Source organism: Mastigoproctus giganteus, chromosome 6 (assembly GCF_048544385.1).
Source record: "Mastigoproctus giganteus isolate SK-2022 chromosome 6, ASM4854438v1, whole genome shotgun sequence".
NCBI lineage: Eukaryota > Metazoa > Arthropoda > Arachnida > Uropygi > Thelyphonidae > Mastigoproctus > Mastigoproctus giganteus.
Genome location: NC_143580.1, coordinates 54237167 through 54262287, shown reverse-complemented (window position 1 = coordinate 54262287; position 25121 = coordinate 54237167). Strand labels below are relative to the sequence as shown.

Genomic DNA, 25121 nt, shown 5'->3' with positions numbered 1-25121 from the left:
TATTTGTTTGTTAAGTTTTGCAATTTTAATTTATAATGCGTCGAGACTACTCCCACCTGGTGGTCGCACTCACTAGTTTAAATGGATTAGTAATCTTTGCGTGTACAGAAAGTTGTGAACTGTGCAGGGCGGATATAATTACACTGAAGGACTGTAGAGAGAAAACGGCTAATCACACAGAACTGAAATTTAGAATGGCCAATAATTAAGCAATGAGGAAAGTAACAGCGCGAAAAAAAAAAAAAAAAAAAAATCGCAAGTACATAAGCTTGGTATATGTAGAGGTGAACAGCTATGCAACGAGTTTATTCGGATCACCAGTATTCATGTCAGACATTAATGTGTGCCACACTATCGGTGTGATGTTCACTATCATCAATAATATACTGCAACTACCACATGTCACCCAGTGCAGCTAAACTTCACAGTTGGCGAATTTGTTGGTTTAGTCCCTTTGGAAAACCATATAAATGCGAGCACTTTTTCATTTGTCCACTTTCAAGTGGGGCAGCCATTTTGATTTTGTTATCTAATAAAGTTGTACAGCGTTCTGTAACAAGAAAAGAAACATTACGTACATGCCTTTATTCATGAAATATTTCACTTAGTGAAGGCGGTGTTAAAACGCGTTATCTTACTTTTCGAACAACTCTCACAGCTAAAAGTTTAGTTATGCAGTTAACTACTGCATTCAGTACAGATAGAACTAGCTCCCGATGCTCTACTCACTTTTCAAACTAATAATTTCTTACCCAGTGCTTCACTTCATATAAACTCATGCAATACTGAATAACTGTTATTATGAATAACTCAGAGGGGAAAATTTAAGTCCTGAGTCAATCATTCCAGTGGTAATGGATTGTGATCTTCAGACTTAGTCTTCAGGCATTTGTACTTTATGGCAGGGGAGTACTGTCCTGCTGGAACACCACTATCTGGCAAGCAATAAATGTGCTTGGAAGAGAATATTGGGGCTATCCAGTGCACTGTCATTTAGTTTTAACAATATCAGAGGCTTAGAGCATATTCTGCCATTGTGTGATATGTCTGCACAAGTGTGTGTTCATGGGCTGACTTGCATATTGGGTAGGTTGAAAAGTCCAGGATAACCCAGGAGGGGGGGGGACCTCCTCCCTCTGCCTGAGATCAGCTAACCACAGCTTCAATTGAAGAGGACTTTAGGAATTCTCCTCTAGTCATCGAAAGACTTCCCCACCATAAAGGATAGGAACACATCAGCATGAATGAACTTTGAAAATGAACCCACCAGTTCACTATTGCTGGTAGGGCCATCCTAATATTTGGTGTAGTTAAAGCAGACAAAAGTAATGTGTTGCAGCCTTAAACACCAGGATCCTTCCCCCCTTCCAAGTTCCCATGCATTCCACACATGATAGATATATTGGATTAAAGGCTCACAGCCTGGAACTTAGGCTGTGAGCCTTATACTTCAGTGATGCTAGTTGAAAAGACTGGTAGCATGACTGGCAAGTCACATTACCATGTACACAGGCCAACAAGTAAATTAGGTGAAGTTTCTGGTAATAACGGGTTTGATAATTAAGTTCCAGGAGCAAGTTGATTGCACGCATGCAACATGATGTGGCAAGTGACCTATGTAAGTACTTCCTTCTACAAGGTCATTTGTGTATTGCATATTTATTTAACATGAGATCATGTTAGAGTTGTGCCATTTTAAGGCATTGTAATTGTGTTAGTGATAACAAATATTATAGCAAATAAACAGCAAATATTAAATTTTGCTTCAAGTTGGAGAAACCTGCAACTGAAATGTACAAATCCGAAAAACAAGTATGGTAACAATGTTGTCTGTCTGTCTGTCTTGCATATACCTCACTGGTCTGAAAGATTTTGGGATGGCTGTGGGGATCTGGCAGATGAGTGTTGTGGATGTTCAACAATGCTTTGAATCCTAAAACCAGTCTAAAAAGTTCACACATCAATTGTGACTGATGACTGAATGAGGGAAAACCAATTTCAGACTAACAGAGCAGTAATTCGTGCAATTCCAGATTTGAGCAAATAGATCTGCACTAGGCTTGTTCCGTACTGTTAAGCCCATGAGCAAAATTTGCTTATATTTGAAGCTTTCTATACTTGAACAGCTCATTCAAGCTGGTGATAATTTCTCCTTTTTTGATTTGATTTTAACAGTCAGACAAAAAATATTGTTTTTAATGCAAAACGGTTATCACTTTCTTCGACAGCAAGACTGCGAATAAGGAGTAAGGTACACATGTTTTATATTTTTGGTTAAAAATATGCACTGAATAATGCCTATTTCAAGAAAAGGTAGCTGATTCTGCTACTAGGAATACTATTTGTTCTCCAACAATTGTACATTACATAACATCATCATAAGTTATGCCAAACATTATTAATAAATATAGAAAACAATAATGGGCCCAGCACTTAACCCTAGGGAATCCACTAATATCATTAGTCCAAGAAGAGCAGTATCCATTGATAACCACTCTCTGTCTCCCACTCAACCATTCCTTTATCCATAGCAGTAATTTTCCATTAATGCCACAATGCTCTGATTTGTACAGATATCTTTTATGTGCAACAGTATCAAAAGCTATCCTGAAATCCAAGTATATGGTGTCAAAATTATTTTTTTAGCATCCAGTTCCCTTATTATTGCACAAGACTGCCCCTTAACAAATTCATGGTGTGATTGGAGTACCAGCCCTCTGTCATGGTCCTGCATTACTTCAGTGCAGACAGTGTGATCTTCATGATTAAAAATTGAATGCATTGAAATATCCCCTCCTGCAATCCTACAGTACTGTATTGCATAAGGCAAGTGCAACCAAGTTCTATGGGTTAAAGGCACACAAAATTTAAATATTCCATTTATGTGTCTAAAAAAAAAAAAAAAAAAAAACACCGAGAGAGAGAGAGAGAGAGAGAGAGAGATTGAGATGATTAATATGGAAATTACATTTATCTACTGCATTTATTGAAAATCTTTGAAGAACTTCATGGACATCCTGCATATTATGTGAAGTTAATTATTAATAAAAGCTGAACCAATAACTGAATCTAGATGAACAATTAAAAAAAAGAAAAAAAAATAGAAGAAGCTTACTGCAATATTTATTTCTACTAAAGACATGCAAGTTTATATAAAGTAAAATATTAATATTAAGAACCAGTAATTACTTCAATTTTAAGCAATGTATTAGATATTCATTTTACTCATCTCTATAAAGATTTCAAAATTTTCTTTTAAAATGCAGACAATGATGCCAATTTTCATATTAAATTAAATTATTGCGAAAGATAAACTCAAAAAACACAAGAATGAATTATTCAGATATGATTTAAACAAATGTACTATAAATGTCCACGTCATATATGAATACAGAGCAATGGCAATAATTATTTATTGTAAAGAGTGGAAATGTAAAAAGTTATTATTTCTAATTTTGTTTTAAAATGCAGAACTATACATTTTATATTTTCAAATCTGTACTCACATTATCTGGAAGATGCATCACAATCATTCATGGCTACAATAAAATTCAGAGCAATTGTAGGTAACAAAAGATACCATATATTTCTGATATATAAAACCTTTTTCTTAATATGAAATCAACTATTTCAGGCATATGCCTATGAAGAAGACTGCCCTTGAATAGTTTGATTATATCACCATTTTTTTTTTCTATTGCTAACCTGAAAACTTGTGCTGAAAAGACAGTTTTGTGTACAATTTAAAATGGTTTTAAATTGTACACAAAACCAACTGTTATCTTTTCAACAAGTTAAGGCTACACTTCACACTCAAACCAAGAGTTGAAATGTGAGATTAACACTTTCATTCCTGTTAGGGTGTACCCACCCTGAAGCAATAAGTGACCTGTTGGTCAGTCAAGAATTTAAACGGCATAATAAATTTTCTATATATTTTTCAATTATCATATGATAAGTCAATTTTTTATTTTGCTGTCCCTGCTTCCAACCAGCACCATTTGATATCTTCGGCATGGCAAAAAATTAAAAATAAAATCCGTATATCAATCATATGATAATCAAAAACCATATACAACACTACTAACATATCACAACCAATATTGATATTTAACATATATCAAAAGTTTATTTATTATGCTGTTTAAGTTCTTGATCAACTGACAAAGTCACCTGATCATTTCAGGGTATGTTCACCCTAACTGGAGCAAAAGTGTTAATTGCAACTTTGGACTCAGTTTGAGTATGTGGGGCAGCCTTTATTCTGGTATTGCAAAACAAACTTAGGCATGTCAGAAACAGAAAAGAAAGGATGGTGTTTGTCTAACTTTTTTCAAAATTAAATATTCAAATTAATAAAAAAAATATAAATAATCATATAAATAATTAAAAAATAAGAAACTGGGCACCGAATAAAGTTTATTTTCAAAAGTATTTTAATACAGAAGACTCAAGTTTTTATTAATTTTGCTAGTGATATATTATTTTCTAAATAAAACTGTTCAATGGAATCTTATATAAAAAAAATTAATGTTTTCAATTCTGCAATAATTTATATTTTGAACTATGACAAATTATTAAAAAGTGACTGAAAAGAATTAAAATTTAAACTTTTTTTTAAACAAATTTCCATAGAATTAAATTCATAATATTGCTTGAAATTTAACTAATTTCTTTTATAAAATATTAAAACTGATGACACCAAAGAGGATAGGAGGGAGCTTGTTCATGCAATTTTTTTTTTAGAAAGCTATTGATAATTTTATTTTTAAAAATAAAACAATCTGATGAATAAATTTTGCAGTTGGATCATTCTGGGGCGTCAGCAATGGCCGCCATGTGAGTTAAGGTCGCTTTGGTCTGGAATTTTCTGGAAGACTAAAATAAATCTCATGTGCATTTTTATTTTTTACATAAGCAACATTATGGATATCATTTTCAAAAATCATAAGGATCCCAAAATCTCAGGACTTTCTTCCACAACTTGTGTGAAATGGATGATCAGCTTGCATACAATGTTACATTTGTAATAAGTGGAGATCGATGACAATGCTGCAAAAATTAGAAAATTATGCTAACACGAAGAAACAAAATCATTTTAAAAATGTGTCAATAATATTAAAATCAATAGTCAAATATAAAATACTGAAACTGCTCGTTGCCTTTAAGTAATGTACTTAAATATTCATTCAAAGTATTCACTGATGAAGTTTTAATGTTAATATATTGTGAAATTCAATAAACTATTGACTCGAACAGCTATGAAGACACCAATATTTTAATTTATGGCATTTTTATTATCAAATGAAACAAGATTACAGAACTTATTGCAATGGCGACAGGATGATTACTTTTAAAAAAGGGGGGAGACAAACAAAAATTTACAAAACACTTTTTTCTTTTTTTTTTTTACTAAATAATTTATGCTAATCATCTGTATATTCAAATGGTTCTGGAGGTTCTGGCTCCTCCTCCTCTTCTATCTTTGGACCTCCAGCTGAAAAAAAGGAATGAAGGAGGTTTGCATGAATCAACTGGAAAGTAAAAACTTTAAATAAAATCAGCCTTAAGAAGTATAAATATTGTTCTCCACCGGAGGAAGAGAAATAGTTAATAATAATAATAACATCACAGGCACAAACAAATAACCTTTAATAGAAACTACAGGTACAAATTTAAGGTAAACTAATGAATGGAATAAATAAAATTAAATAAAATAAAGCACAAAGTGGCTTTTGAGCCTAAGGGACTCTTCATCAGCTTGAACATAAACGTTAGTATTATACATAGCCTTGATAATAAACATACATAGTCTTGATAATAATAGATTTATTATTATATAAATGTACTAATAAAGCTATTATTATCAAGGCAAGTTTCTGTGTATATTATACAATGAAAACTGCTTAATAGCTAGCCATATCTGAGCAGTTCTTTCTGGAAGACTGGCTTCTCTGCATGAGAGAGAGAGAGAGAGAGAATTTTTTTGTCTTATAACAAAAATACTTATTAAGTCTATAAATACTTTCAAAAATACTTTTAATGGGATTTATGATCATCTAGGAGAAATAAAACACTTTAGGGATTTATTTCACCATTCAGAATAGTAGCAGTGGCCAGTGAGTGGTGAGAAATTTAAGTTAATTTTTGATTCAAGTCATTGAAAGCAAAAGAGATTCAACAACTCAACTGGCTGAACAGAAATGACACGTAACTTTATGGGCTGTTCTTAGAGCCTTGTACTCAATGCATGTGGGATCTAGTTTGGAATTTAAAAGATGGATCTAACCATCTGGCTTTTTTTTTGGGGGGGGGGGAAGAATATAGGAAAATTAAAAATTCAAAAATATCTTCATAAATAGTTCTAATATTATCACAATTACAGTTTAATCATAATCGTGATGATATTAGAATTATTATTGAAAGTTTGCTTATGTTAAAACTCATCTAGCAGTGTTATGGCAAGAAAACATAAATACAGAGAACTAGCTTGGAAATAAAACTAAAATTATACAAGAGGCTAATAGGATGAAATGAAGCAAAACAGATATTGCAAAGAAGGAGTGCAACATACCTTTACATATAATACTGAAAAAAATAAGAAAAAAAAATAATAATAACCTTGAAGAAATGCATGACACTGGAGCAGTGATAAAAAACAGGAAACAGATCTGTGATGCAAAGGAGCTTAAAACAGAACTTTGAGTGCACCAACAAATGCATGCATCAAATTTGCCAACAACAGGTCCAATTTTGCAAAAAAAAAAAAAAAAAAAAAAAAACCCTGATTTTCTAGCTTAGCAACATGGAATTAACAACTTCAAATGCAGCAGTGGCTGGCTCCAAAGATTTAAGGACAGGAATAAATTGGTTTCACAAAATGTTTGGTTTGCAGTGAGTCTGGATCAGTTGACAAAGAAAAGACTACAAACTGGTTATGTTCCATTCTTGAAAAATATGAGGTAAAGGATCTTGACAAGACAGGTTTATTTTATAATTTGCTGCCAAACAAAGATTCAACATTCCTCAAGGAGAATGTTGAATCTTGTAATGATGGAAAATTAAGCAAACTAAGAATCACTGTTCTGCTGTGCTACAATGCAGATGGCAGTACTTGTGTGGCAGTACTATGCCCACTTGTGATTGGCAAATTTTCCAAGCCAAGATGTTTTAAATAAGTTAACCAACTTCTATGCGATTATGAGGCCAACAGAAAAACATGGTCCATCAGATGAATGTGATAGCAACATTGAGAAATGGGGGAATTTGAAGGAGCATATGGATTTTGTTGGCAAATTTGAGTAGTTTGTTAAATATCTCAGCAATGCCAACACTGAAAGAACTGCTGAGCACCAAGCAAAACAAAGTTTTTCCCGGTGTTTTTTGTTGCAATGAATGTGAAGAAGCATGTATGCTGCCTTCTAAAAGATGCTCACAATGCACTGAACATAACAGAGAGTGTGTTGGCCTGCAATAACAAAACAACTACTGCATTTCATAATGTCATAACGTCCGTGCTGTAGTTAAGAATGCATACAAGACAAAAACTGTGCAAATAAAATTGGATTCCTTCTTTAAGTCAGATTAAATTATAAAAAGATGATTTGTATATCCCCTTTTATATTAAGATTACAAAGTTTGGACTGATTAATAACTGCTTTACAATTGTTGCGAGCTTTGGTGTAAGCAGAAAATGAAACTGAAGAATTAGAAACAAGCCAATTACGACATGCAACATTCTTTTCTCTTGAACAACCTTAGCACATTTATTGGAAAACCAAGGTTTAGATAAAGGATTCCATTCCTGCAAGAATAATTTCATTGACACAATCTAAGTAAACGTTGACATCAGAAGTTTTGAAACAGTAATCTGACCAAGGAAAAGAAGAAAATAAATCTCGCAGGTCATCCCATTTTGCATTCTTGTAATGCCAAACAACACGAGGTTGGGAATAGCCATGAGATAAAGGTTCCATTGAAGAAGAGACAATCACCAAGTTGTGATCTGAAGTGCTTAAAGGACCCCTCACTTCGAAGTACTTAGAAGGGTTGTTTGTGAGAAAAAGATCAAGCTTGTTGGCTGTATGATTAGGATTGTCCGGTATTCTTGTAGGTAAATGAACAATCTGTTCAAGGTCATTAGTAATTGCAAAAGCCTCAGCATCTTGACTAGCTGGGTCGGTGTGACTAGAAACCGGAAGCCAGCTGGAGTTGTGAACATTAAAATCACCACGGAAAATTACCTCACTGTTAGGAAAGTTGGACTGGAGAAAGTCACGTTGCAAACAGAGGAAGTCAAAGAGCTCCAAGTGATTAGTGGAGTTGCGAGAACGGTAGAGACAACAGATGAATTTGACACAATGAGGTAGAGAGATTTTAAGCCAGAGAAGATCAAAGATATGGCATCTATAAGCCACTGCTTCCTATTATACCACTGGTAGAGTGGTGTAGTATGAAAACTGACCATGTAAAACAGGCATGGGCAACCTTTCCTAGTTCAGAGGCCAAATTATCATTCTGTCTCCAAGTCAAGGGCTGGACCAAATTATTAAATAAAATAAATTAATATTAAATGAATTAAAACAAGTTGCTACTTCATATTTCATTTATTTATAATATAATGCTTTGGTATAAAGCTCTACATAAATTTTATAATATAATGAACGACATAACAATTTAATGTGAAGATTGGCCTTGTACTTGAGCTACGAGACTATCAACATTGTCGTTAATATTATTTAAGGATAATTGCATAGAATTTGAGGTTTTCGTCCGTTATTCTTGTCCGAATTTTTGATTATTGTATTTCATCCTCGAAAAAAAAAAAAAAAACTGTTCGCACATATGTGCTGCCGAAAAGACAAATGATTTTCTTGAAAAGGCGCGTAAATTTGTATATTTTTCTCCCACCAAATAAAATTTATAAAAATCTGTCAAAGCAATGTTGTTAAATTGTGATTTTAGCGCTAAATCCGCCTGAAGCTGAATAAGTTCTATCTGTAAGTTTTCTGGCATATTATTTACATCAGCATCCATCAGACAAGCAAATATAGCGAATGTGGAGTCTGTTTTGGAAGTTGGCAAACCTTGTATCAAATTGCTCTATTAGTGCCTTCAGTTCTTCTCCATAACAATTATAAGGGATATTTTTATGAGTTTCTAGAGTAGGAAAATTATAACAATTTTTAGTTCTTATCTGACTTTCCAACAATCTTAGTTTATTACAAAAAGCTTTGACATGTCCATGCAGTTCATGAACCAATTGTCCTTGTTTTTGCAATTTGAGATTCAGTTTGTTTAGGTATCCGATGACATCTACAAGAAATGCTAAATCACACACCCACTCATCATATTTTACTTGGTTAATTGTGTTTCCTTTTACATCCATAAAATCTGCAATGTCTTGTCTCAGATCATAAAATCGTTTTAACATTTTACCTTTACTCAACCACCTCACTTCACAATAATAAGACTCACCTTCATAATCCGAAAATAAGTCTGCCAAATACTCCTTAAATTGGCGGTGATTAAGTGCACTTGACTTAATAAAGTTAATGCTGGCTACTACAACTTTCATAACATTTGTGAATTTAATTGATTTTGCACACAGATTTTGTTGGTGGATAATGCAGTAAAAATTTGTTAAATTTTCCTGATGGATCTGCAGTTCTATTGCTCTTTCATGAACTATTCCAATAAATCCCTTCCATGAACCAACCATTGCAGGGGCTCCATCAGTGCATATGCCAGATAGTGAACTCCATTTAAGCCCAAATCTCCCGAAGACTGTGTTGGCTGTTTCAAATATATCTTCACAGGGTAGTTGTTCCTTTTAATGGCCGAAGCGCCAAAAATTCTTCTGTGATGTTGAAATAAGCATCAACTCCTCGAAGAAATATTGCTAGTTGTGCTGTATCAGAGGCATTGGTGCTGTCATCCAAAGCAATTGAAAATGCTTTCAATCTCGCAATCTTCTCTTTTAAACTTTTTTTGATATCATCAGCCCTAATTTCTATCCGGACAACAGTACGTCTCGACAAACGAATATTCTCAAAATCTTTTTTCTTTTCAGGACATATTATACTTGCAACATCCAGCAGACATTCTTTGATAAATTCTCCTTCACCAAATGACTTAGAATGCTTAGCGATTTTTTCGCTTACCACAAAGCTGGCTTTGACAATGCTGTGGTGCTGCGTTCTTTGCTTGTTGAACATTTGCTGCTGGGTATTCGAGGCCTCCGTAGCCGAGTGGGCAGGAGCGGGAGTGCAGTAGCACACACTCTTTGAGTAGACAGGGGTTCAAGCCCCTGACTGCTGAATACGGTCGATCTGCCAACACGCACTGGACCAGCGTGGCAGATTATGGTCCATTTCCCTCAGCATGAATTGTTGAGGAGGCTTCCATCCTGCAGTGGGTTGATAATGGCTGCACTTTACTTTTTTTTTATCCGAGTTCTTCTTCAACCTCTGTATTTCATATTTTTGTAGTTGTCCATCATTTTTTTGGTGATCCGCATGTCTCGAAGTAAAGTGTCTCTTCAAGTTGTATTCTTTGTTGACAGATACAGATTCCTTGCATAGCAAACATACAGGAAATCCTTTATTCAGAATAAAATAATAATCCTCCATCCAGTTGTCTTGAAATTGACGATTCTCTGCATCTATTTTTCTTTTTTTTTAGCATAACCTCTGACATTGTCCCAAATTTATAAGTGATATTCAGAACTGTCAAACAAACTGGCTTCTACACTGCAGGCACTGAACAGAATACAACATCAATACAGGCACCAAACTAACACGTTCACACATGCCACTAGTCAAAGTGAGAAAGATACCTTGGTGGAAAAAAACATGGTGTGTTTTGCGCAAGTCATATGATGTCAGCTTAATGTGAGTTAGTAGAACACACCATGTTCTAATGTAGCCGAGTGGTCAGGAGTGAGAGTGCAGTAGCACACGCTCTTTGAGTTAGACCGGGGTTCAAGCCCCTGACTGCTAAATACGGTCAATCTGCCAACCTGCACTGGACCAGCGTGGCAGATTATGGTCCATTTCCCTCAGCATGAATTGTTGAGGAGGCTTCCATCCTGCAGTGGGTTGATAATGGCTGCAGTTTACCTTTTTTTTTTACCATGTTTTCTCCCACCATGAATCAGACAAACTTCGCTGAAATAAATTAGGGTCGGATCAAAAGAAATAGAGGGCTGGATACGGCCCGTGGGTTTCCCAAATGTGATGTAAAAGGTACTCTTATAGAAGAATATGTAAGGACTGGTAATTTAGGAGAGTGGATTAAGCTCAAAAACAAATAAAATACAAATCCAAGCACTTTCCTGATCAAGAAGAAACTACCTGTAACCAACTCAATGGCCGACCGGGCTAGCCGAGTGGGTAAAGTACCTGCCCGGCAACCCAAAGGTCGCGGGTTCGATTCCCGCCTCGGGCTTGGATCAAAGTACTGCAAAAACCTTGGAAGGTGCAATATGGCCACAGAAGCCGATGCGCCAATAACTACCAAATCAAAAAAAAAAAAAAAAAAAAAACCAACTCAATGCTCTTCATGTCACCCACATAATTAAAACTGGAGAAGCAGAAAGATTCCCATATTTTAATTTCAGTCTATAATCAACAACAGTCCCAAGCATTCAACTGGAGTGCCTTCACACAAATACCCAGGAGGACTTCAAACACTTCACATTATACCTAAGTTTAGTCATAACACAGAGTTGGTCTTTAATGTTATCAGAAATCACAGAACCAACTGCCAAGATAATATACAGTTTTATCCACAAATTTGCAAGTTTTTAATTTAAACTGCATTAATTTAGCAGTGACTGAAATCAATAACCACAAATTAACAGCTTTGGTTTGTAGCAGTAATACTGTCTTGTCTTAGGTATGCAGAAGAACAAGAAAATTTTACATATTTTTTATGAGTATCATTTTAATTTTGTATTTGAAGTACCATAATACACTTTCTTATGCAAATGTCATTTATGTAGCTCGTTCATTACCAATGTAATGAATTACCAATCTTTGATAAGGTAAATAGTTTATCAAATTGGTTTCATGTCTATTATATTTTTTCTAACTTATAATAAGTTGTAACTGCCTTCAATCCAATTAATGTTGCATTTTCATTATTTCCTGTTTCAGCAGATGATAGGATTACAATGCAGAATCCGAAACATAGCCAATCTGTATTTTAATAATTGAATTCTCCTTGCAGCTAAAATGTCATTTTTGCTATAGAATAATCATAAACTAAAATATTTAAAATTTACATCTTCTTATTGTTAACTACCAATAAAAATTTAATGATAAAAGATGTCCAAAATGTGTATGTATATACATATTTTGGAAATCCTGTCACTGTCATAGAATAAGCAACATTATTCTTGGCAGTAAGGACAGAAAATGAATACCCTGTATGCATTTTCTCTCATACTATTACATTACCTGTGTCACTTCTATATTTGATTATGTAGTAGGTCTATGCTGCCTAACAATATGGGATTTTATTTTCATATAAGGCAAGTGTTGTCTGCAATTGGAACTTTTTCTTCTGAAAAACACTTAGCTGCATGTTTGAATTTGATACATTTATTCACCACTCAGCACCAGGTCACTAATTTTAATGACAGATTCACATACTGGGAGATGTTATTCAATTGAAAGCAATATTAGTCACTTTAGGTCAACTGGTGTATAACACAGTCATTTCTAAAGAGTGGTATTCCCAGGTTCTGTCACTGTCACAGAAGGGACAATGTTGTTTCCTCTTCGCCCCTTGCGTGCAGCAAAGAGAGAAAAATAAATTGAGTGGGCATTTTCTCTCAAATTCTAGTCACTGATACTAATGCATCACAAATTCTAAAACAAATAAAGAATACAAGAAAAGTTCTCAAACCCAATGTCAGCAATATTTTGTATACACTTTATAGTGGTAACTTAAATTACTTTATTGCCTTAAATGAAACATCTGTAACTATACCAAAATTTTATATTTACCAGCTATGGGCTCTACTAAGTCTTCAGGATCTTCATTTTTAGTATCCCTCATCATAATAATGCCACCAATTGTAATCTGAGAAAAAGATAAATAAATATATACTCCTATATTCAAAGTAAAATTAAATATCTACATAAATACACTTTAAGCAGTTAAACATTGAAATCTAAAACAAATGTAGGACTGGGTTAGGAACTGGTGACAACAGATCATGACCCCATGGTTGCACAAATACTGTCAAATAAATTAAAAACATAAATAAGAAAAGATATGATTTGGATTTAAAAAAAAAAAAAAACACCTCCCCAGTGTGTGATGCTAAAGACAAAAACAACGACACACACATATTTATTTGGTTTCTTTTTAGGAGCATTAGCAACTAAGGCCATGTAGCTCTGGGAATATGCGGTGGTCATCCTCTGATCTTTCCGCATCCTACGTATTTGGTGGTCACGGGCTCGAACCCTGGTCTAATTAAGAAGCGTGTGCTACGCACTGCTGCTCTTGCACACCTGGCTATGGAGGCACCACTCACACATACACAATCCCTAGGATAGCCATATGAGAAAAAATAATATGCTGAATATTTTCAAAATATTAAATATATTAGCATTAGCAGAGGCATATGACACAAGAAAGCAAGCTTAAGCAGCGTCATCCCAAAAACAAACAAACAAACAAAAAAAAAAAAAGCACGCTCCCATTTCACCCCTCTGTTTGTTCCAAATATGTATATGTATATATATACACATGTTTCACACATGTAGTACCAAAGATATTTGCATCTGCCATTGTGTGCACAATGGCAGATGCAAATTTATTCAGCATATTATGAAATACATCAGGACTTGACTGGAAAAAAAAAAAAAAAAAGATCACGTTTGCATTTCACCCATAAATAAATCAACAAGTTTTCGCGACTGAAGTGATTTTTTGTGATGATGATATTGCAAGGTGTTTATGTATTATTGCTATTTACTACATAAAAATTAAACTTAAAACAAAATTCTTTAAATTAGATCTAAGTCTGATTTACTAAAACTTTTAATTCTACTAAAAATTTTTATAATTCCATAATAATAACCCTTAGTTACTGTCTTTGTAGTCACTGAAGAAGTGGTAAGAAAATACCATGAAAAGGTTGACCCTATTATGTACACATTTCCAATTCGGAAATAAATATAATAATGTCAACATAGGTTTTGGGAGCTTCTAATAAAAATTAATAACAATAATCTTCTAATAATAAGCTTCAAATAAAAACTAATAATAATCTTCTAATAATAAGCTTCAAATAAAAACTAATAATAATCTTCTAATAATAAGCTTCAAATAAAAACTTACTTTTCAAATACACTAATTTCAAAATAATGATTAATATCTTTGTTTTAAATATGTGTAACATGCTCAGTAATAAATAAAAACAGCATATTAAGAAAATATTTTAATAAGTAGCTTTTGTACTGGTAACACTCATAAACAGAAAAAATTTAAAAAGAAAGAAAGAAAGAAAAATATTATGAGCAATTCTCAACTCAAAATTTAGTGTATCAAATTTTAGTTATAAATAGATGTAAAGTCATATCAGTCTGCTTGAAAGTCTTTTAAACCTAAAGGAACTGTTTCCAGGAAGTGTTGGTATTTTTTATAATAGATAATGCATGACTGTTTAATATCTGTTGTTTGATTTATTTATTTTTTTGCAAATACAGAAAGTCATTACAAATGAGTACACACACTGCTGCATTATGGAAACAACAGAAGCTTATTAACTACAAGTTAGAAAGAGGCAGATAAGTTTAATATACTAATAAAACTAAGAAGAATAGATAATTGGAAGGAGAAAGGGAGGTTGCTCACTTTTCAAAGCCACTTTGCCTTCTTCTGGGATATGGGGGGGGGGATGGAGACAGAAAATGTACAGAAATAACACAATTTATAAATTTGGGGTTTAGTGTGAAACTGTAACTATGCCACGTTGGTAGAATTCAAAGTTTATCTGGTGAGCCTAGTATGAGATTCATGAGGCATAATCCCTACCAACTCATGTGAAGTTTGCAAAGTAATTGATTTCTGCAGTCATCAGGAAAAATGGCCACTGTTGCCACTGTTCCTGATGACTGAGAATCACAGCTGCTGTCCTAGCCCTCCCCCCTCAGAAGATAGGCAAGATGTGGTCCTCATAAATTCTGGGAAAATTCTGCTAACTGCTTCAGATATCCCCCCACCATGCATCAAATGCATGGTCAATTCTAAGTCCAGGTTACGCTCCTTTAACAAGGGTTCAGAATGAATCTCCTGTATTGGAGCCAACAAACGCCAAGTATGGACAACTGCAATTGTTCCCATGGACATGGACATTAAATATCAGTTAACTCATGTAAGCTGGTAGAGCATGTACCTTGTAAGTCTGATATTTATTGAATACAAAGTTTGCCCACCTGGCAAACTTTGTATTCCATAAATTGTATTGTACCAACAGGGTGCACTTACCTGGTTTCACACTAGGCATAATTGCACCCTGTTGGTAAAATACATTTTCTCCCCTTCCTTTTGTTTTTTCTTAATTATCACCTCTCCTTAATTTGATCAACATATTTAACTTATCTATCTCTTTTAACTTGTAGTTAATAAATATCTAATGTATCCATATATAGTTGTGTGTGGTAATTTGTAATTACCTGCATATACCTGCGATATGCCCTTAAATGAGTTTTATGGAGGAAAAAAGTTAGCTTCCTTGCATAATTTAGCCATTGCAATACTAACTCTGCAAAGTACCTCTCACGACCAACTTTGCAACCTTTCATGAGTTAAATTATCACTGTGGATGGACTGTGTCCTATAAGTAATAAGTTTTATGATTACACCAGAAAGACAAATATAAATATAATATTTAAATATTAATTTTTGATAGATTTGCAAAAATGCAGTTACTGTAACCTTAGTTTCTGATCAACTTTCATACATGTGGGATATCATTACACATACCATTAAAGTAAACAGAAAAGCAATCTAAAATGTTCAACTTACATCTTTCAGTGGTAAATACCTTGATCCTTCAGCTACTTGAATGACTTTAAGCTGGAAAATAGTTAAACAAATTATAAAATAAATATTCTTATTTAAACAGAATTGTAAAAATTAACCTTTACACTGTAAATAAAATTCTTTTCCCATTTCATCTTAATACCTAGATCAGCAATGGGACAATCTATGTCCATGGCTAACAATTTTTTCTTTAAATTTTGGGGATATAGTTTTTGAATAAAAAATAAAATTATAAATATTAATAATCCATTAAACACAAAAAAATTTAAAACAAAAAGTCATAAAGGAAATTTAATTGAAAGTGATAGATCTTTAGAGTAATGTCTATAATTTAAGTCATTATTTTTTTAAATTTCTTATATTTGCCTAAAAAAGATTTCTCATGGTTACCAGTCACTTGACCAATTAGTTCCATCCTCCCCAATTTTCAATCAAATAATTAAAGAGATATGAAAAAGCAAAAAAGTAATCTCAGATTACATTTTACACTATTAAATTTTTGTTACTATTATATGGCTTTTAGAATTTTAATTTAATTATTCTACTTTTACATACTCAAGTCTATGAAAAGGATCTGTATATTTTAGTTTTTATTTTTAAGAAAGTATACTGACAACCTTAATCATAAATCTGAATTTTGCTATAATACAAAATTTTTAAGATTGCAGTTACAAATTAAGAAATGTTTATGATGCTAATCTCAATGAGGACAAAATCCTTACCTGTTGTTTCATAACCCGTGCAGGATTAGATAGCATTTCAAAATTAGGTTCTGGCTCTTTTTTTTCTTCTTTATCTTTTTCTTTCTCTTTTTCTTTATCTTTATCTTTTTCCTTTGCTTTCTCATTATCCTCTTCTTTCGATGCTTTATCTTTTGTTGATACTTTATCCTTTGTGGCCTCTTTTGTATCTTTTACAGTTTTTTCATCTTCCTTTTTATCTTCATCCTACATTAAAAATAGATATGAATCAACATATTCTACCCATTTTTAAATTAAATCCAATTAAACACATATAAGAGCTTTAAAAATGTAGCATGCTTTAAGATTTTCCCACTAATTTTATGGCACACATGCCTAAACTATAAATAATTTTTTTAATATTTTACTATAATACCTAGATAGACAATGGGCAATCTAAGCCTGTGGTAACAGAAGTAAAACTGAATGCATAATGGGTCCATCTGACAATGAGTTATTTATTACAATATGTAGAGAATATATGACTTATTTTTAAAGAATACTGGCTGGTTTCTGAATGCCTAAACTGTAAATATATTTTTTAATATTTACAGTTTTAAGAACCTGTTAAGAGTTCAAGACAACAAATGACTGCAATATGTTATATGACTTTTAACTACATAACATAAAATAATAACTTCATTATAACTTCGAAATTAAAATAACTCCATTATTAAGTCATTTTAGTTATTTATGTATGCTACCTTTTTAAAATATTCCAGTTCATATATTATGACAGATTTTACTGAATACAAAATACTTGTTACTTATCATACAAAATACATTTCAGCTTAGAGCCACAAATATCTTTTCTATGATCCAAACTTAACTACACAGAAAGTACGCTTCAAGAACAGCAAGTCATCTTTAAAAATTTATCTTCTTAACAAATAACATTCAGGAACCAGATCTTTTATTTATCTCTTTCTCCAGCCCCCCCCCCCCCCAACAGGAAATCATACCCTTATCCAGAAATTAAACAGGATCTGAAAATAAACCATAAACAGTAGGAGAATGGTACAAGAAGTTTGAGAGAGGAACTGTGACTACTGAAAGGCACAGTAATGAAATGTTTAAAAAAAAAATGTTCTTGTTTATACGCCGGCACGACCATCAGGTCAGTGGAGTTTACAAAAATTAATCAATACAAATGTTAATTATATTTAGCAGTCATGCTTGAACCCTGGTCCACTCAAAGAATGTGTGCTACTGCACTCGTGCTCCTGACCACTTGGCTATGTCAACTCTGTGTAATACTTCTTTTAGGAGTGCAGTAGGCACCAGTTGCTTCTAATGGATGAGAGATCAATACACACAGCACATACACCGGTAGGTAGAGAACTTTCACAGTGAGGTGGTCATCATTGTCTCCTGACCTGAATTCCATTGAGTATGTAAAGAATACTCTAGGCACACATATTCTGAGTTGTCAGCTGTCACACATTTACATGAGCTACAACCAGCTCTTATAGAAGAATGCATTTCAGTACCACTCTTGAACACTGTCATTAATAGCATGGATGCTGTGAACATTGCCTGGCTATCAGTAGTAACTATACTTTATAAGAGAGTGTCCAACCCACATCCCATTCCTTTGCATTATGCAGCTCACAGCTATGTTGGCAGCCAAAATGTGTTTTTTCCAGAGTTTAAAACTAGTATAACATATTTCCTCAGCCAACAATATTATTATAACCATATAATAATAATATGATCAGTGTTATATAATAATTGTTGGAAAGCCAAAAACAGAGATTAAATTCTATCTTGAAAAAGGCATAATCAGTGGTAAGGAACTGTTTTTGCAGCCTGCAACCTTCATAATTTTATCTCTTCTGGCCCCCTCACCATTAACAGGTTGGACACATCTATTTTATAACCTTATAATCATACTTCATTAAAGTTTACAACCTTCTGTGCTCAATTATATAAAAATCCAAATTCTTACTCTAAAACTTCTAATTCTAACTCTAATTTCTGTTAAATAACTGCAGTTCTAAAACTTGTAGATGCACTATCATTTGGTACAAGTTTCATATTCCTGTCTTTAGTAAACCAGAACTGTGATATCTTTATTTTTTGAATTCATACCCTTATCCAGAAATTAGATATGAATAATAAAATATTTCTGTCCACATTTTTAAAATTTTTACTAAGCCCAGATGAGAATCAGCACTCGATAAATAGTATTCAAGCTAAAACAAGTGGCAGTAATTTAGAAATTAATCTAGAAAAAAAAAATTTATTAAAAAAAAAAAACCACATATATAAAATAATGTGTTTTTTCCCTCATTATATTATAATGCTTTGTTTCAATATCCAAATAGAAATATGGATGAAGACTTTTTAATCTTTTTAACATGTTCCATTAGGTACTGTAATTTATCCATTACTGTAATTGCTTCTTTACAGTAACATCTGTTTACTATTTCTCAAACTTAATTTAGTTTAATTTTTTCTTTAATTTATGATAAGTTGAAAGGCACCGATATTCAGAGGAGAAATAATGTATAAAGTAATTACTGATTTAATACTAAGACTTATAAAGCCTAATTAAGCAATCATTAAATGTTATCTGGGTGATACCACTATATTACAATTACAGTACTACACTTCTCTTATGAGAAGTACTGCTTATTTCTAGAAGAACACCAAAGCAACTTTTTGCAAAAATTGCTAAAATGCAAAATCCATTTATTATTTTCTTCAAATCATTATAATGATATTAGAGATAATAAACTAGAGACTTACAACATCCATTTTTTCTTCTCTCTCCTTCCTTTCTGCTTCCTTTTTCCTTGCCTTTGCTGTGATAGATAAAACAGCAGTTGTCACTTTTTCTCTTTCCCTCTCCTTCTTTTCTTCAAGAGGTGGAGGATAAGCGAAAGCAGAAGGTTTTGCATTGGAACGGAATTCCATCTTAGGCATCTAAATACAAATAGAAAAAAAGAGGAAATATATATGTGCACAGATGTCAAAAAAATATAACAAATGTTTCTTAAACGGTCTAAAAATAATTTGTAAGTAATGACTTACCTTGAGATCAGCATTCAGGCCAATCAATGCAGTGGGTGTAAATGCCAGGGAAAGAAAATGGGATAATGGAAACCAGTACCAGAACTGACCAAATACTAACATTCCCACTACGGCTGCCATATTAGTATGGCCGGTCCTTGACTGTAAGGAAATAGAAACATTTCTGCCACCTATAAGGAAAAATATAGTGAATGGGGGTATTAACTGAATCAGCAAGACTTACTCAAAGTGCTGTATAAAGGAAACCTTAAAAACACTTCTCAACTTTAAAAATACTCCTACACTTGCAAACTTATAACAATACTGAGAAGTAGTAAGGTTTTTGGGCAGCATGTTCAAATACAACTACTAAGTTTAATTCTCCACATTGGTTCAGACAAAAAACAAAATTTTTGATAATAATCAAAACTCACAAATGTAAAAATATTTGTATAAATGCAATATAAAGATGAAAATTACTTTTTATTAGCTGTACTGCTGTTCTATTCAATATTACTTTTAACAAATTAAGTTTACACTAACCTGCATCGAGAATTCCCTGAGCTAAAATAGCACCAAATTTAGCCATCACATCATCATGCTTATCATTGATTACTTTTGTATAGAGCTGGCGAAAATCTTTTACCTAAAAATATAATAGAAACAGATAAAATAAAGTGTGAATTATTATTTTAATGTTTTATCATATATGCCAACAACTTTAAGTGGTTGAGTCCCCATTCTTGCTGCGCCAATAAAATCCAAACCAAACCAAAACCCCATTCTTGCTTCCCCAGATGGCTCTCAATATTCAATGGGGATAAGATTTATTTAGTATGAAATAAACTTAATTACTAATTAAGTTTATTTCATACTATATAGTATTCATATATAAACTTATAATATTTACATAAACAAACAGCACAGATATATTAATTAGACAGAGAGAAAAAAATGAAATTGTCTTTGAAATGTGAGCAGTTCATATTTATATACTGTAGTGTGTATAAATTATATTCTATTTAGTACAAAATAAACTTAGTTCTGAATTAACCATTAAACACCAATTAATCCCAAAGAATGAAAGAAAAAGAATATATCTATAATATGTTAATGATTTTTTTTAGTTCATTACTGACTATATAATTAATTATAAGATTGACCCTGTTTCAAAAAATATAATTACTAAATGTGCATGGCTGATTAAAAAAACACAATAAAATATACTTCAACTTAATAACAGAATACAATAATGTCACATGAATTCTGCAGTATACAATTTATAAAAAGAAACAAGATACACACCTTCATATTAATAAGGAGAATTTAAAGAATACTATGAAAGTAACGACTACGAATTCATCACAAAATGAAATTATACTATTATTAAAGGAAGAAAAATTTACCTTTGGACATGTGATCTCTGTTTGCTGTATTAGAATCAATGCGGAAGAAATTAGAGCCCCTTGTCTTACATAATTGACAGGATCATTGGTCATTGGTTCTAGAAGTGCAATAGCTTCCTAAAAGTTAAATAATACAAAAGAACATAAACAAGTGTAGGTTGAAATTAAATATTAATTTAGCAAAAAATATTAAATTCTAGAAACAGAAAAGAAATAGCTAGTTTAGGTAGTCATTCTGTTACACAAATGGAAAATGCTTATCAACAATACTGATTAGTGATAATTTATCAAATACTGCTAAAAACAAACAATGACATTTACAAGTGGAGAGTGAAAAGTCAGTCACAAAATAGGAGGAAGGAGAGGGGAAGAAGTATACAGAAAATTGACCTAACAGCATTTATACAAATGCCATCACTTAATAAATTCTAGAAATCTGTTGAATGAAAACATGTTATGTCAATTACTATTGTAACTACCAATGTAAATCAATCTCAACCTCTGCATCATCAGAAAAATGTTTGCCACAAAATTGTTGTATGAGTGGATCAAACAAATGGAAATCACAAGAGACAAGGTCACGACTTCAGGGAGGATGATCAAGAAGTTCTATCCCAAATCATTACCATGTTCCTGCTGGAAGACACAGTGTCAACAGACCTTGTAACCTGCTTGCCATTGTCACACCCTTCTGATTGCATTTTATCATATGGACATTTCAAGCAGGTGGCTTGGATAAGCGAACATGATTTTATCCTGCAGTTACATAAATAGGTAATTAAGCTGCTTTATTAAACACCTCTTTTTATGTTTCCTTTATTATATTCTAGAGGGAGAACTACATGAAAGTTTTGAAAAATACACAGTAATACAAATATAATAAGGCATAACTTTTCAAAATAACAATAAAAAAAACCTCTATAACAAAGAGAAAATTTCTAACTTCTTAAACATATTCATACTTCCAATTAAATACTCAAATTATGGTTATAATCATATAAACTTTTACACTGGAAAGTTTTAAAAATAATAATAATGTTACCCCATTCAAAGTCATGAAGAAACCTTTTTTCACATAGTACTTTTTTGGTGTATATTTTTCAAAGAAGCCATTCCCAAAATATTTCAACTAGGTGGCCTAAGGAGCCTGAATATCATCTCACATTGCAATTACAGTTTTTCTTCATAAGTCATAATTATATTATACTTTGAATTAAAATTTCCTATTACATTCAATAAGACAGTTGAATTTGAAGAAAAACTTCACCAGATATCTGAAAATAATAAACATTTGTCTGATGAAATCCTGTGGTCTGATTAGGAAACTTTCAAGATCATTGGGCATGTTAACAACAAAAAAAAAAAACCTCTTACAAATGAATTCCATTTTTAATAAATATATTCCTTCTACCAACTAGGGAACCAAGCTGAGTAAAATCTCTCAACAAAACTTTGCAGAATCTCCCAAATCTAGTTAACTGACAAGACTTTCATCAGTATAATTTTATCTGTCATGTCTTAGAACAACTGCAGACAAAACATCATCATGACCTATCAGCATGATCATTTTTACCAATCACAAACTTTGGTCTATATAAAAATGATTAGGTAAATGCTAGTTGGTAAATACTTCTTACTCTTATGTAAGTATTTTATAATATTAAAACAAATATAGCTATAGAATTTTCTCATTGGATTGGGGCTATTTGGCAAGACATGATTGACATTGTTGTTGTTGTTGTTGTTGTTGTTGTTATTTGGTTTTTAGGAGCATTAGCAACTAAGGCCATATTGCTCTGGGATATTCGGTGATCATTCCCTGACCTTTCCGCATCCTCCGTATTTGGTGGTGATGGGCTCGAACCCCGGTCTAATCAAGAAGCGTGTGCTACGCACTGCTGCTCCTTCCTACGATTGACATTTGCCATAACATACAAAAGCAGACCCTCCTAATATTATACACCATTTCAGCTTGAACTTAATATGCAAAATTAAGCTAACTTCCATACATCTCTCATTATAATGTTATTATATATTACATCTACTGATGTAATAGCCTGTGATCATTACAAACACACAGGAGACATTTAACTTTGTTATTGGTCTGTGTAAATAAATAAAATTGATACAATCCATCAAATTACTGTGTACTAGCAGTGGCAAAACTGATTTTATTATCATTATTTTCTTTAAAAAATCTACTGCTTATTGCTCTTTTGATATTAAATACTTGCATTTGGAGGCAAAATTATAAATTCTCTCTCTCTCTCTCTTTCTGAACAGCCTTAGCTCCCCCTCCCCTCCTCCTGCAATGGAAAGCTTAGCTTAGTAGTAACTTTACTACTTGCATTTAATATTTCCATTTCATGTTTAGTACTGAAATTGAACTGAGAGAACAACATGGTTTAATGCCATTTTCAAAGTAAGAATACACCAATTTTACCATGTTTGAAATACTGGTGTATGCAAACCAGAGGCCATAATTTCCTGTTTCTTTTATGTACTCCAATTAAGGAAGCATACTTCTAAACACAGGATATTATCAACCTGTATAGTTCTAATACTATACTGCATTAATCAGAATGACTTTTTTAAATTGTCATTCTGATTAATGCAAGCAGACTTGCAGTAATCAGAACTAATGCAAGGAATATATATTACATTAATTTTTATTAATTGTTAAAATATTTTAACAGATTTTCCATCAAAATTAACATATTAAATAAAAACTCACTCTGACTAATGTAGCCTACTGTTACTATATGGATTCCTGTTTCTTCTTATGCAATTTCTATCCAAGTGTTTAATAACTGCATCAATGCTGTTTCCAGTTTAGTATGTTCACATTTCTTTTTTTCATGGTCCAATAAAAAATACACTGAGGCTCTAGTGTAGTAATCATTACAACAAAAATGTTCAGTTGTAATAGTTATCTAAAGTGAGGAGGAGGGGTGGCCCACAGGCAACTATGATGAAAATTCAAAATTTGTTTCCAAGTACATCAAAACTTTTGTTTTAACACAATAACACTGGAGTTTAAGAAGTAGTTTACAGTTTTCTTGTAATACTGATAAAACTAGCTATGAACAGTAAAATAAAAGTCATCTGGAATGTTCAACTGATTCACAAAAGATTTATCATTGTCAATCATTTAAAATCCCTAGCTAACTGACATTGTCTGAAAAATCCGATATACTGTTCTTTCAGAACAAATTATAAGCAATTTATGTACCAGATAATGCATAGATATGTTAACTATGGGGATTTGCAATTTTGATAAGAGAATGCGTGTGAATTCAAGATAATGAAAGACTAATCCAATGGTGTTAGGAGATTTCACTAACTGATTTAAGAACTAGCAAGATGTAATATTTCAGGTTCACTGAACTGTATCCTTGACAAAATGAAAGGATAATAAGCTTAAAGAAAAACACAAAAGTTAACCACTACATTTATGTAATCTTTATCTCAAACTACATCAATTAAATTTCAAGGATGGAATCAATCATCCTTGAAATTTAACACTTTTCAAGAACTCCACTTTTTTTTTTTATTCAATAACTGTGCTAAGTAGACAGCAAACATTCCTACTTAAGCAAAACATACAGTAAGTTAGTTAGCTGAGTTGTTTGAGGGGGGGGGGGGTTCTGACTTAAAGCTACAAATTTGTTCATATTTAAATTAATTGACTCTTCAAAGATGACTATAATAAAATAAAAATTTACAAACATTGGAAAATCTGCCAATTTTTATTACCAATTACGAGTGTAGTTCATTTTTATTAACTACACAATTTGTAAAACGTCTCATTCAAAATTAGAAAACAAATATTAGATATCCCTCAAATTTTAAACTTTAATCCTCTAGAGTTAAAAAAAAGAAGAAAAAAAAAAAA

The 25121-nt window shown here is 32.5% G+C and overlaps 1 protein-coding gene across 1 annotated transcript in view; it reads right to left on the bottom strand.

Annotated features, from left to right (window-relative positions):
* Positions 1–5318: 5318 nt before the first annotated feature.
* The window catches only part of Rpn2 (Regulatory particle non-ATPase 2), a 459562-nt gene continuing 439759 nt past the window's right edge, over positions 5319–25121 (bottom strand). The window contains exons 19-26 of the mRNA XM_090375965.1: positions 21227–21343; positions 20364–20466; positions 19842–20011; positions 19557–19733; positions 16788–17012; positions 16048–16098; positions 13014–13089; positions 5319–5497 (exon numbers count right to left, since the gene is read on the bottom strand). Of these exons, the coding sequence (XP_090232091.1) occupies positions 5427–5497; positions 13014–13089; positions 16048–16098; positions 16788–17012; positions 19557–19733; positions 19842–20011; positions 20364–20466; positions 21227–21343 (990 nt within the window). The 3' untranslated portion in view covers positions 5319–5426. The remainder of the gene's footprint in view (positions 5498–13013; positions 13090–16047; positions 16099–16787; positions 17013–19556; positions 19734–19841; positions 20012–20363; positions 20467–21226; positions 21344–25121) is intronic.